Source organism: Rhinopithecus roxellana, chromosome 13 (genome assembly GCF_007565055.1).
Source record: "Rhinopithecus roxellana isolate Shanxi Qingling chromosome 13, ASM756505v1, whole genome shotgun sequence".
Classification (NCBI taxonomy): domain Eukaryota; kingdom Metazoa; phylum Chordata; class Mammalia; order Primates; family Cercopithecidae; genus Rhinopithecus; species Rhinopithecus roxellana.
The window spans coordinates 55,401,010-55,416,498 of NC_044561.1; the positions used below are offsets into that span (position 1 = coordinate 55,401,010).

At 44.4% G+C, this 15,489-nt stretch overlaps 1 protein-coding gene across 1 annotated transcript in view; it reads right to left on the reverse strand.

Annotated features, from left to right (window-relative positions):
- The window catches only part of DSCAM (DS cell adhesion molecule), a 350,956-nt gene that overhangs the window by 129,457 nt on the left and 206,010 nt on the right, over positions 1 to 15,489 (reverse strand). Inside the window, 2 exon segments of the mRNA XM_030915322.1 lie at positions 1,140 to 1,286; positions 3,369 to 3,609. Coding sequence (XP_030771182.1) covers positions 1,140 to 1,286; positions 3,369 to 3,609 — 388 coding nt within the window.

A 15,489-nucleotide genomic window follows, 5' to 3' on the forward strand; every position in this document is an offset into this window, starting at 1 on the left:
TGAAAATTAGCCAGGCATGGTGCATACCTGTAATCCCAGCTACTTGGGAAGCTGAGGCAGGAGAATTGCTTGGGTCCGGGAGGCGGAGGTTGCAGTGAGCTGAGATCCTGCCACTGCATCCCAGCCTGGGTGACAGGGGGAGACCCTCTCTCAAGAAAAAGAAAAGAAGCCCCAAACAGGAGGAGAGGTACTGTTCAGGGACAGGGGACGCAGGAGAGGGCTGCAAATGGAGGGCAAGGGAGGAGGCAGGTGTAGGCCCCCCAGGCTTGGGACAGAGACAGTGAGCAGATTTCCAGAGGCCTCTCCTGTTGGGGGCTGCAGCCTCACTCTGCCCCCAGGATACTCACACAGCCCGGCCCAGCCTGGTAGGCACCACTTGCAGTCCGAGGGCAAAGACAATGAGGTGTGCTCCAAGAAACTTGTAGCCCCAATCTTATGGCCACTTGAGAAAGTCACTTTTTCAAAGTCTTTCCCTCAACAAACAGGAAAATTTTGTCCTACAACTGGAAACACACACAGACACACAGACACACAGACACACACACACACACACACACACACACACACACACACACACACACGATAAAGAACAAGGAAAAGAGAGGAGGAGAAGGGGAAGAAAGAGGAGAAAGAGAAACAGGAGACAAAACGAGAGGGCCCTGAACTTCCTGGCCCTCTCCTTAGTGCCCCCTCCGTGTGCCTGGGCACTCTTCCCACACCCACTTACAGCACAGCTACAGGAACTTTAACGTTTCCCCGCGGAGTTCTATCTGGGAAACAGGAAGGCACCAACATTCTAGAATACCTATCACATAGAATGTTCTAGGTAGAGATGGAGGTTTTGGTGCTGCCTGCAGAGACTTGACATAGACACTCACAATTAGGAAAACACATCTATGTTGAATTTCCCAAGTGCCGCCCCCGCCTAGGCTTCAAATTGGGTTTAGAAGGTGTGTGATGTTTTAAACAGAGAGACCTGTTCCAATGTCGAATGAGAGATGATAGAAAAGGGGAAAGTGTCTACTGATAAAGAGGTGCCCGCCGTATCCTGAGCCCCTTGTTAGGAGTTAGGAGGGGTCTGCAAATTCCATCATGCATTCTCTGGAGGCAAACCCAAAGTCCTAGTTGAGTCCTCTTACCTCCGTCCATGAGGTTGGCCCAGTAAATGACTCTGAACCCCTGGAGAATTCCATTCAAGGCCTCCTTGGAAAGTGTGGACCAGGATATTGATATGCTTTCTGGTGATGTTGCTATGGCTTGGACATTTTCAGGGGGGTAACTGGGCACTGAAATCAAATAATTAGAATCTGTAATAACTGTAGGTGGTTTATGAGCAAAGCAATACTGTAAAAGCAACATATTTTAATATTTCCATATGCAAGCAAAAAAATGCACTCAACCCCAAAATGAAAGAAAAAATAGGCCGGGCGCGGTGGCTCAAGCCCATAATCTCAGCACTTTGGGAGGCCAAGACGGGTGGATCACGAGGTCAGGAGATCGAGACCATCCTGGCTAACACCGTGAAACCCCGTCTCTACTAAAAAATACAAAAAACTAGCCGGGCAAGGTGGCAGGCGCCTGTAGTCCCAGCTACTCGGGAGGCTGAGGCAGGAGAATGGCGTAAACCCCGGAGGCGGAGCTTGCAGTGAGCTGAGATCCGGCCACTGCACTCCAGCCTGGGCGATAGAGCGAGACTCCGTCTCAAAAAAAAAAAAAAAAAGAAAAAATAACAAAGATCACTTCTCTACATAAATCTTTATAACTCAGTAAAATATCATGAGTCAATGCATATATTCTAATGGATTCCATAGTCTCTCTTTCCAACTTAATTTACTTTTAGGACAGCTTCTTAATTTTATTGCCTGAGTAGAAGATCATTGTTTGTCTGATTTATTTTCCCCGTACTCTTGGAAGTTACTTCTTTAAGTTGCATTTACTTTATAGAGTACAGTACCTCTGTATTTAGTAATATCTGGCATATAAATTGGAAGCTTAACCATTGTAAAGTGCTAAAAAGTAGAAATACAGTCACAGATTTCCCGTCTCATCCTCATCCCTTTCCCCAGAGGGAAGAGAGACCACAGACGAGGAGACGGGTCAGAAGAATGTTGAAAGCATTTTTACTACTGAGCTTTTGTAAATCTTAACTGTTGGCACTAGGAGGGGGTGCAAAATACTGGCTGAAACAAGCATCTTAATGAAAAATGAGCATTGAAGCAAAAACAAAGGCATATTTAACTACTATTGCAAAGATTATGAAGATAGACAATTCCAGTGTTCAAGTTGCAAGTCACTGAAGACTCCTCTCCTTGCAAAAATTGTCAGATATTACAGGTGCAAGTCATATTTGCTTCCTCAAACCTATGATCAAGGGTCGGGCGCTGTGGCTCACGCCTGTAATCCCAGCACTTTTGGAGGCCGAGGCGGGCGGATCACGAGGTCAGGAGATCGAGACCATCCTGGCTAACATGGTGAAACCCCGTCTCTACTAAAAATACAAAAAATTAGCCGGGCGAGGTGGCGGGCGCCTGTAGTCCCAGCTGCTTGGGAGGCTGAGGTAGGAGAATGGCGTGAACCCGGGAGGCGGAGCTTGCAGTGAGCTGAGATCGCGCCACTGCACTCCAGACTCGGGAGAGAGACTCCGTCTCAAAAAAAACAAAACAAAACAAAACAACTATGATCAAATGGCTAACTGCACAAGAGGTAAATGCAGTGCCAGCTTGCTGCCTTGAAAGCTACCACTTATTGCTACAAATAACCCCCATATCTTAACTTTCTGCCTGAAACACTGTGCCTTTGGATACCAGGGTTCTTTATTTACAAACACTACTGGAAATTAGAGCTTCTGGGTTTTTCTGTGTCACCCTGGAAGGGCTAATTAATTCATCAAGGCCGCTAGGGGGCGATCGATCACTGTGCGATCTGAAAATTCCTTTTCTCTGGGCTCAGACTGCTTGAAAATAGAAAGCAATTGAAAAAACAATAAATTTAACAAAACCTTCTTAACATTTGGGAGAAAGCTTTTTAGCAAATAGCATTTCTGTCTTCTTGTGAGACTTCTGCAGTAATAGGGAGAGCCTCGCCTTCACTCCAGAAAAGCCCAATTCTTGTAACCGAAATGAATGAGGAAGAGTCTGAAAAGGGAGGGACTTGCTGGCTTTGCAATCCAGCCCAGCCTGAGGGGTGCGAATCAGTGGGGTGGGCGAGGTCATGAGGCAAGGCTTTCCCACCCGAGACCCCAGGCCCTGCAGGTCACTGCAAAGTCAGCGGAGGGAGGAGCGGGGGCGGCGAGGTTGGGGGAGCCCCGGGGGAGACCCGAGGGAACCTTTGCGGAGGGAAAGTCACCACCAGGGCCGGGCCGAACCTACCATCTTCGAGAGTAGTTGTGATGATTTCCTGAGAAGAAGGCCCCGTGCCGGCCCGGTTACAGGCCTGCACCACCAGGCCGTACTGAGTGAACTTATTCAGGTTGTCCAGGGTGTAAACCTCACTGTCCCCGCTGGTGTCGACACTGATGATGTTGAACTGGAAGTTACCCCCAGTGCTGTACTCTCGGTAACCTATTTGGTAGCCACGGATAATCCCATTTTGCAAATGTTTCTTGGGAGCCTAAACAGGAGAGAAAAGAACACACTAAAGAAGTCTTGAGGTAGGACAAGAGTGAAATCAACGCCCACACCCAGTAGGAAAGCAGAAATAAAGTGGCGTCATTGCCGTGATGCTGGGGCAGTGGTCCAGTAGCAGCTGCAAAGCCATGTGCAGTGCTTGGTCTGTGCCAGGCACCCTTCCTTTACCTGCGAGTGCATCCGGCCCTCTCAGCCCCTCTGAGCCACTGGACCGTCAATGGACACTGGAGGTCACCTGAGTATACATGGCAGGAGGGGAATCTGAACCCAGGTGTCTGGCCCCAGAGCCTGCGCTCTCATTCTGTCCTTCATGCTGTCCTGGTTGACTTGTCTAATTGGCGAGAAAGTGTCAAAATACAGATCATGTTTGTGGCATCTCCAGGTACACTTACGATGGGGTGTGACTGACCCTCAGGCCTGCACCCAGCAAGAACTCTTGGGCTCGCTGCTCTGTGCCAGGCCTTGTTCCAGGCACCAGGGAACAGACTTCAGTTTGGAAATGTAAGAAAACAAAAGACCTCTGTCCTCACGGAGCTTATATTCTAAGGAAATATCCCAGAACCACGGTGTTTCCAGGTTGAAAACTGGCATGTGAAGGTGAGTGTACACACTATAGAAAGGTAATCTCTTTCAGGAAGCCCTGAGTCATTCTGGAATCATTTGGGGGTGATTAAATTGGGGGCAAGAGAGAGGCTGGTGCTAACTCCACCCTGCTGATGTGAAGATGGTCCACCAGGTCAAAGTAGGATTTAGGCCGATGTGTAGGACTTTATTTGGAAACTGGAGCCTTTTCAAGAATGGTATAAGACTGGGTGTGGTGGCTCATGCCTGTAATGCCACCACTTTGGGAGGCTGAGGCAGGCAGATCACTTGAGGTCAGGAGTTCAAGACCAGCCTGGCCAACATGGTGAAACCCCGTTTCTACTAAAAATACAAAAATTAGCCAGGTATGGTGGTGGGCATCTGTAGTCCCAGTTACCTGGGAGGCTAAAATGGGAGAATCACTTGAATCTGGGAGGTGAAGGTTGCAGTGAGCCGAGATTGCACCACTGCACTCCAGCCTGGGTGACAGAATAAGACTCAGTCTCAAAAAAAAAAAAAAAAAAAAAAAGGTATACGAATGCCACCAAGATGCGGCTCTAGGAAATAAAGGTTTTGTAGACTTTCAGGCAGTCAACAGATATGTTTGTTTATGTGTGTGTGTGTGTATATATGTATACATGTACGTATATATGCATATACATATACACACATATATTTAAGTACAAACTATGGATCTAGATCTCTCAGGGCTCTGAAAGCTTTCTCCGTCCTGAAAGTGCTTATAATCGACCTGGAGAGAGGAAATAAGCACTTAAGAATCTGTAGAGAAAAGTGTGGACATGCATGGTAGGGAGGTGAAGGCCAGCAGGCATCCAGAAAGTGTTAGTGTGGGTGTTCTGAAATGGTGGGAAGACTCAGAGCCCAGGTGGGCTTGGTGGGGCACGGCTCAGAGAAGTGGAAGGAGGATGGGGTGAGTGGAGCCTGTAGAGGGTGTGCACCTGCCCCAGCGGTGAGTCAGGAGGGAACAGACCGAGTGGAGCAAGACCTTGGAAACCTGCCAAATGTGACTGGGGCAGGGCAGACAGGGAGAAATCAGAAGAAGGTTTTAAGCTGATGAGCAGCATTGATGGATTCAGCAAACACTTATGGATTGCCTAATACTCACTTCCCAGGGGATTCCACGCCTCAGACTGTCATTAGCAGTCATTCTGACTTATTCAAGAGCAGTAAAATCATTTTTATTGTTCACAGCAAGTTTCTCCATTTATGATTTTCTTGGACTCCACTTGCTTTTCCCAATAGCCAATCTAATGTAGTATATTCATGGTGCCAGCAGGTGTCAGTGAAACAGTCACGTAAACCATTTATTATTTGTATCTGTTGGCTCAGAGTTAGATCCTGGTAGAAGAGCTCATACCCTTTTTATTATAAACAAATGTCTATGCACCTCTGAATCCACAGATGTGCTGGCTTTTGCACTGTTGGGCTATGGCTTTTCACACTGTTGAGAAACAGATCTCAAGATTCTGTGTTTTGAAAATTCAATTACTCTACGTGAAAATTGTTTTGCTGCAACCACTGAATTGCATTTATGTAACCTAATTAATTAAATTAATTTCTCTGCCAACATCACCTATAAGTCAAATTTACCAACAAGGAGATTTCCCCTATTTTACACAGTGTTTTAATGTTAGATATAGTGAGCCCAATAAAATAATATTATTTTTAAATGAGGTTTACATCCATTAAATATTCTAATTGTTCAACTGGCTCCCAGTGAGGCTTTAAGGCTCCCTAAGACAGCAAGTTGGATTCACAGTATGGGGAATGTGGAGTCCGGTCAAGAAGTGTAGACAGTGGAGTCAAATGCCTGTGAGAAAATGTTTTCATAGAGTAACCAATTTAGCTAAATCCTCCACAAGAATGAAGGGACCTGCTTGCCGACATGTAGTTCCTCCAGTTTGGTGGGATTAATCCTGCCTGTCATCTGTTTTACAGGTAGAATGGGGAAATCTTTCCTTTATTTCCTCTCCATGGGTGAAAACACATTCTAAGAAGCTTAAGTATAATAGACAACACAGGTGTTTTTGTTCTGTTCCATTTCAATAGTTTGTTAACAAGAAAAAGAAAATTCTTTACATTTTTCTTAGAAGAACTACATTTTAGTACTGTGAGTTCCAAAATAAAGCTTATTTTTTCTTAGTTGATACTTCTGCAAAATACTGTGCAGAATAATTATCTCATTTTTATAATAAAAGTAAACCACCACCATTTCTATCCAATGCAACTCTATTCACATTTTGATGCATTTCAGCCTATTCATCTAAAGTAAAATGTTTTGCCCCACATAGCTGTGTTTGTAGCCTGTACAACTTGGTGTCTGAATTTTTCTTCTTCATTTAATATGTTATTATGATTATATTCCCATCTTTACTTTAATCTTTAAATATCATATTCCATCATATTGATGTTTTATTTTATTTAACCATTTTTTTTTATTGTTGGGGATATTGTTGTTTCCGGATTTATTTACTACCACAAATGCTATGTTAAACATCTTCACAATATAGTTTCTCTGTTTCTAAGTTTACTTACTGAACTCAAGTCCCACAAGTAGATGACTGTCTTATTTTTAAGTCCATGTTTCAATTGGCTGTTAATGAGATAGGGCTTTTTTGGTTATTATTCTTCCAGATGTATAATATACTACGGTAAGTTAAGGGACTATGTCACAAGGAACAAATGAGAGCTCTCCTCTATTTTTCTTAACATTCCAATTTTGAAATGAAATATGTTGAGAAGAGTTATGTGTTATTCAATGGCAGTAGTGTTTTTACATCTTTTTTTTTCAGGGTGCTAATACGATCTACAGTTTTCATGCAGAATAAATCGTTGCACCTGAGGAAGAAGTGAGATGTGTTTCCTATAAAGGGAACATATACTTTCATAGCTTAGAGTTTCCCAAACTATACGATTTAAAAACAGACTTAAAAGGTAGTGGGGGAGGATGGGAGCAGCTGCCAGTGGTTGCAAGCTTTCCCTGTGGGGTGATGAAAATGTTTACAATTATGGTTATGGCTGCATATCTCTGTAAACATATGAAATACCACTGAATCGTACACTTAAAATAGGGAATACTATAGCATGCTAACTGTATCTCAATAAAGCTGTTTTTTTTTTTTAAAAAAAAAAAAGGTAGTGTGCTGACTCATCTCTAGGTTATCTTTCTATTTCAATTACAACACTAACTGGCACCTCCACCATGATGCCCACCACCAGCAATCAATGTGTACCACCTCTGCAGGTCACTGTCACCACTGCCAACATCAGTGTCACTCCCTCAGGTCCCCCACACAGCCAAGCCACCACCATCACTACTATCATCTCTACCACCATCATCACCACCAGCTTCATCTCTGCCAAAAATACTGTGAACACCACCACCACCACCAATAGCATCTCCACCACTGACATCACCAACATTACAACCACCAGTATCAACATCACCGCCATAAAAATAACCTAAAGGTAGAAGCACCTCTATCACTTCTTCCAACTTTACCACCATATTTATCACAAACTTCACCAACAAACCACACTTCAACCTCTGCTACTTCCATCATCATCCTTGATGTTACCACCATCACTATTACTAAAAAGATGCTTCACTTCATCACTATCCCAACACCAATATCACTATCACCACAACCATCCATCACTCCATTACTATCCCAATATTAACATCACTACCACCACAACTATCCATCACTCCACCTCTATTCCAACACCAACATTGCTATCACCACAATCATCCATCATTCCATCACTTATCCCAACACTAACATCACTATCACCACAACCATCCGTCACTCCATCACAATCCCAATGCCAACATCACTATCACCACAACCATCCATCACTCTCCATCACTATCCCAACACTAACATCACTGTCACCACAACCATCCATCACTCCATCACTATCCCAGCACCACCATCACTATCACCACAACCATCCGTCACTCCATCACTATCCCAACACCAATATCACTATCACTACAACCATCCATCACTCCATCACAATCCCAATGGCAACATCACTATCACCACAACCATCCATCACTCTCCATCACTATCCCAACACCAACATCACTGTCACCACAACCATCCATCACTCCATCACTATCCCAGCACCACCATCACTATCACCACAACCATCCGTCAGTCACTCCATCACTATCCCAACACCAACATCACTATCACCACAATCATCTGTCACTCCATCACAATCCCAATGCCAACATCACTACCACCACCATCATCCATCACTCCATCACTATCCCAACACCAACATGAATGCCACCACAATGACCACTACAACTACTACCCTACCACCTCTACCACCTCCAATTCCACTTACTGAACACTGTTTGCTTCCCATTGTAATTGGTACTTTATGTATATTATTTCATTTTCTTTCCCACAAAAACCCCACAGAGTATAAGTATACTTCTTTACGGATGAAGAAACAAAAGGTCAAATACGTTAAAACAACTGTCTCAAGGCAAGTACAGAGTAGGAATTCTCCAAAGTTGTATTTGGTATTAACCACTCATAGAGCCTCAGAGAACTTTTCACCCTTTTGCAAAGTTTCTTAGTTTTGTAAAGTTACACTATACATAGCATTTCTAATCAGAGGAAAATTCAATGGATCACATGAAGAGAAAATTGTATATTTTTATGCATAAAAGCAAGCAAAAATTCTTACTCCATCAGGGAAAGTTTAAGTTACTTTATTAATTTGTAGATAGACTAGTCAGATTGAAATTTAGAAATGTATTTAAAGAAATCCTTGTGGATGTATTTTAAAACACCCTCTGAAAAAAATCCATAAATGTAGGGATTTTGTATATTAAGTATAAGAAATGTTAGGGCCTGTAGTTCAGGTTTTCAAAAATGACACTAGAGGCTCACTCTGAGTTATAGACAAGTCAGTAGGAGTGGAAGGTGTGTTTAGTGGAGACATTTTAATCCATTTGTCTGGCAGTGGGTTTCATATTCCCAAGAAATATTAGTGCGTAAGATCCTTTACTGGAAAAATTGTTTTGAATGATGCTTTAGACATTTTTGCTTGGAGCATGTGTCTACTTGGAACAAAGGGAGATGGTTTTCTGGGGTATAGAGAATACATCCTCATAGGGAAATGATCTTTAGAACACTGTATTAAGGTTGTTAATTAGCACTGTAGAACAATTGATACATGGGTGGAAGTAATGATTCACTTTCATGAAACTCAGTGAATGAGGTTAATGGTGGGGTAAGAAGAAAAGGAAAAGAAGAAATCAGGTAGGGATCTGGAAACATATTTTGAATCTGAGTTGCATAATATTGGAGAACACAAATTTCCTACGAAACCACTTTGACCATGCCTCTTTGATCTCTGTCTCCTGATCTCAGTAGTACCTGTTGTGAGATCTGATCTCTGCCTCATCTTTCAAGACTAATGCCTCCTGGGTATTGCTTGCTCACCTGGGTTCCTCTCTGACTGCCTGAAAGAGGGTGGGGATCCCAACTGTCTTACATATTCCCACCTTATAAAAGCTGTTGTCAAAAAATGTTCTTCTTTCTTCTTTCAACGAATACCCACTCTACTCCTTCTCTGCAGGCTAGCTCAGCTCCCAGCTCACCAGGGCTCTTCCCTAGACCACTCTCACCAAGAAGCCCTTTCCCTCCCTGGTCTCCATTGGCATTCACTCATCACTTCCACTCCTCTGGTGGCCACCATTCTCGATGAAACATGTGGTTTCAAAGAATAGCATTGCAAGCCCTAGAATGCAAGGAACCCTACAGAATGTAATCTCACTTACTATTTCCCCCTGCCTAAATCAGGGCTTCAACACTGGGATGTTCTCAGAAGATGTTCTTGCAGATGGAGAAGAGAATGGTTTTGAACACACATGAGGTGCAAGAAAAGAGGTGGGTAAGAATGATCGCAGATACAGGTTTATAATCTAACTGGGTAAAGGACTGATGGCAAAGGTATGAAGTCAGAAGGAATTCCTCGACTGCAGACACATGGTTTAGCTGTTGAAGAGAGGCCTGGCTTAGCTGTTGAAGAGAAGCAGAGAACTCAGCAGTCCAATGTGACAGCCGGGAAGTGTGGATTCAAGCTGAGGGTTGGCTTCTGTGCTGGGACTTAGCCTGCTGGCCTACACAGAAGGATGACAGGTTGAGGCAGGATTTGGAGGGGTTGACCTTCATTGCCCAGGCCCCACCAGGGATGAAAATAGCTTCTGATGAGCCAATTTATTTGAACACTGTCATTCATTTTTGTCCTTCTTAAAAGAATGATTCCAGAAAGAGAATTTGCTCACTTATTCAGGCAGCCGGTGGGTTACATGTTTTTATGATGATGGACCTACAGATTGACAGCAAATCTCACTTGGTAACCAGTCATCTTAAGACAAATTAAAGAAGTCATTTGAAAAGTAAGTATATGGAAAAAATAAAAAATAAAAAAACCTAAGGGCTCCCTTCTACTCTTATTTAAGAACTCAATAAAATGAGGTCCTTTCCACAGGGGAAAATGCTGAAATTCAGAAATGTGTTTAAATTAAAGAAATCCTTGAGGACATATTTACAAACAACAGACTGCTTTCTGAAGTGAGTGCTTTCTGTTTGCCTCTTCTCAAATCCCATTGAATGCAATGCAAATCTAAGAGAAGGTCATGCCTGCTCATTGTTAGGTTTCTCACACAAAGATTGTTTTTCCTGTGTTGAACTTTACTCTCCCATTCATTTGCCTTTGGATCCAGTAATGATCCTGATTTCTTCTCATTTCTTTCATTTATCTGCCATGGCCTGGCGGGTTTTTTTTCTCTCTCTCCCCTTTCCTGGTGTGGCAGGTTTTTCTCTCCTGTAGTCCTCCTAAACAGCCTCCTTTCATCCTCTCAGACGCCCTTTCTCCAGCTTCCAAATCCCTCCCAACCCCCACTTTCTTTAAGAAACCTTCTCTTTTGATCTCCATGACAACAGTTGCACCGTGTAAATGTATTTGCACGGTGTGCAAGTGACTGTATTTTATACGTCCTTCCTAATCAGTCTGCTACAAGCCGCCTGTGGCAGATGCTCCATCATTTAAAGGGACAGTAAAACAGTAGATGTGCAAATGCTCACCGTACCTTCCTGGATGTGGCTGATTAGAACAGGTATCTCTTGTGCTGAAGACTACCAGCCATGTTCTGTTTCCCACATGCCTCCCTCCCCCTTCCCACTGAAAGGAAATGACTTTTGCTGGATGTGCAGAATTCACCTATTGGCCAGAGTCAGCTAAAAGCCTCATTGCAGAATTTCATGTTTGAAGAACCCTGTCTTTCTCAGGCATGTTGAATAATTTAGGTGGGAAATGAATTGAACATTTTCTTTTTAGATTCCTCCAAATCCACTTAAAATGTAATCTGTCCTCGTTTCCCTTATGTGACAAGTTGGGCACAGTCTTTTTCATCTTTGTGCATTTTCTGCAGCGCCCCCCCGCCCCGCCCCCCACCCTTACCTGCTTTCCAACATAAACAGTAGCCACTCCATAAGCTGGCTCAGTGAATGGGTGCATCACATTGAACAAACTTTAACTGGGTGTCTGTTCTACACAAGGCATGACACACCAGGGACACCTATGAGTTAATCAGTGTTCAGAAAACTGCAGTGCTGAAGGTTTGCCCAGGGTACTATGGAGGGGAAACTGGGGTCAGAAGGATTGCCAGAGAAGAGCACACTTCACCTGAGCTGAAGGGTGACTGGACGTTGCCTTGGAGGGTGCAATGCTGTCGGCAAAGCAATTGGCTAACACAGCTACATCCAGGAGCAAGGACAGAAGACACCAAGGAATGGAGAGAGGCTCAAGTGACTCTGAGGTGAGGTATCCATGGTGATCACAGGGGTGGGGGATGGTACAAGCACAGATGAAGCTAGGGACATACCTATGTGACAGAACCTATGGAGCCTGTATGTAGTAGCATCGTGGCTACCAGCAACATCCACATCACCCGGAAAACTGTTAGAGCTGCAAGAACTGGGGACCCACTCAGACTTCCTGAATCTAGAATAAACCCTGGGGGTGCAGCCTGGTGAGGTGTGTTTTAAAAAGCCTCCGGGATACTGGTGCTCCCTCAAGTCTGAGAATCACTGTGCTTATCACTGGGAGTCACTCAGTGATTTCGATTTGGCTTTGCCTGAAGAGACTATTTAGTGAAAAAGCAGTAACGATGCATTCCCCCATTTCTCAGGTTAGCCAATAACCCATTTTCCTGGTTCTTTGCAGAACAAAAGGGAATAAATGCACATAAAACTGTTAGACCTTCCTGGTCTTAGGAGCAATTTAAAGATCTACCTTACGCAGCACTAAAGGGATTCTGCTTTACAATACGTGTGTAGGTGGTGTGAGAACCAGCTGGCTATCTTGGTCCATGGACAATGGATTTTGAGGGAGTTACGTCAGAGAGAGATTTTTTACATTACTGCCTCAAATAATTCCTTTCCTTTCCTTTCTTTTCCCTTTCCTTTCCTTTTCTCTCCTTTCTTTCTTCTCCTTTCCTTTCTCCCTCCTCCCTCCCTCCCTCTCTCCCTTCCTTTTTTTCTTTTCTTTTCTTTTTTCTTTTCTCTTTTTCACAGGGTCTCACTCTGTCACCCATGCTGGAATGCAGTGGTGGGATCATGGCTCACTGCCTCCTCAACCTCCCCAGGCTCAAATAATCCTTCGACCTCAGCCTCCTGAGTACCTGGGATCACAAGCATTCCACCACACCAGGCGAATTTTTGTATTTTTTTGTAGAGATGGGTTTTTGCCATGTCGCCCAAGCTGGTCTCCAACTCCTGAGCTTAAATAATCTGCCCAACTCAGCCTCCCAAAGTGCTGAGATTATAGGTGTGAGCCACTGCTTCTGGCCTTAAATGGTATTTTTGTTCATATATCTCTCCTTAGAGTTGCACTGTATTAAAAACACTATCTGTGTCCTAGGTCTCATAACGGGGAGATATACAGGCATGTGACTGACTCCCCCAAAGTCATTATCTTTCGAGGAGCTAGGAAAGGATGAAGTGTCCACATTTCATGAAATAGAAAAGGGCCACATAACCTGATAATGAGACAGTGTTTAGAACTCAGGGGCTATGCAATTTCAGTTTGATAAATAAATGATAAATGACAGATTATTTGAAATAGGTGCTGTCTTGAGAGCCAAGAATGTTATTTGCAGGCTGGAGCTGCCATATTCTAGTCAGACTTGGCAGCTGAGGAGGAAAGGGTGGCCAAGGGTGTATGTGGGCTTTGCCTTAAGACATAAATGCTGAATGCTAGAAATAATAGACTGATAATTTTACGATATGGAATTGAGGTTAACTACTGCAAAGCAAAACTCCATTTATTCCATTTCTAAAGTGTAGGACAGCTTCCACTGTATTCATCCAGCCAACAAACACCTGTGAAATAGCTCCTCCTGCTGGGACACTCCGTTTTTGAATTCTGTTGTTCTTCATACCTCATACCACCTGCTAGCCACAGTTAGTATTTCCTACCAGCTACAGAGGCCTATCAGTGCTCTCTGCCAAGGACCAAACAAGGGAATTCGGGCTTTGCTTCCTATGAATCAGCTCTGAGGGGTGGCCTCTGGAAATGCCCCCACCTATCTCCTGTGCCCGACAATGGGGACTTAGAGGGTGTGCTCTGATGCCAAAGAGGGGGTATGCTAGTCTGTAAGCCTAAGGCTGGGCCCCAACTATTTAGCAGTGGCTGAGTGAACCCAAAGGGCTTTGGCCCACCACACATGCCTGGAAGGCTCAACCCAAAGTAGACCCTCTGCAGGTAATGGAGGCCCTGTAATGGTAGTATGGCCAAGGAGGGCAGGGCAGGGGCCCAAGAAAGGCCACAGAGATAAGGGAGGGAGGGTCTCCCTGACCCTAATCTGATAAACAAGCACAAGAGGCAGGATTTCAAAGGCATGGTCATGGGGCCATGGAAAATGCTCAGTAGTAGTTTTGTGGGGTGGGAGAAGACAGCATCTGATTCTGGAAGCTTTGTAAGACAGCGCCAGTGGAGGGTCAGTCATGATCCAACACGGCTGGTAAGGAGGTCATTTGGGCTGGGGTGGAGCTGAGTGATATGGAGACATATCCATATCCACCTCTCACCCCAACAAACCACCGGGTCTGCATGCTCTGGAGGCAACCTGGATGTCTTGATGAGAAAAGAGAGGAAAGGAGGGTGAAGAAGAATCTTCCTTGGGAACAAACAGGCCCTATCCACTGAGGAGGGCAGGGTTTGGGAAGCTGGAGCCTGGGGCAGGGAGCCAAGCCAGGAGTCGCCCCGACCAGTGCTCTGACAGGTGCACAGGGCAGACTCTGTCTACCTTGTAGGTCTTTAAACTGGAACTGTCTCCATTTCCCTCCCTCTCTTCCATGTTTGTTAATAATATAAATTCAAGAATAACTAACAGAACCCTCACGTGATATAGGAGGAGAGGGTAAGTATGGAGACAAACTGAGTCCTGGAATCCACAGGGATGAGGCTCAGAGCAGGTAGTGGGTGAGAGTGACCCTGGGCTGGAAGGGACACACAGATGGGAATGGCAGGGAATGGCACTGCCAGGAGGCAGGTGGAAGCTGTGACAGTCAAACTGAGAGAGAGAGAAGAGAGAGAGAGAGAGCGCGCTTGTAAAGGAGTGAGCGGCATCAATCACATGCACGGTTGTTGCAGCCTTTGTCATTTTTGCTAAGTATCTGTCCAGAAGAACCAAAGAAGATCCAGGTCTTAGAAGGAGCCTGCCCGCTGAAAGGTGAGCTTTAATTTTACAACTGGAAGGAATTCCTGAGTGCTTTACATCCATGCCAAAAGAACCAATGAACCGGAAACCATTTTTGAGTGGGGCACTGCTATAAAGCTACCTGAAAATACAGAAGTGACTTTGGAACTGGGTAATGGGCTGAGGTTAGCAGAGTGTTGAGGGCTCAGAAGAAGACAGGAAGATGAGGGAAAGTGCTGGGATTATAGGTATGAGCCACCACAGGTAGCCTCTTATCTATTTTTGGGTAATGAAAGGCTTTAGCCTTGACTAAAGGGAATTTTAGACATCAACATGCAAGAATAGGTATTTCGGGGTAGAATATTGAAAAAGTTGTCTAGCCTAGGCACAGTGACTGATGCCTGTAATCACAGCATATTAGAAGGCTGAGGCAGGAGGACCACTGTAGGCCAGGAATTTGAGACCAGCCTGGGCAAAATCGTGAGACCTTATTTCCAAAAAAAAGAAAAAAAAATCAAAAAGTTAACT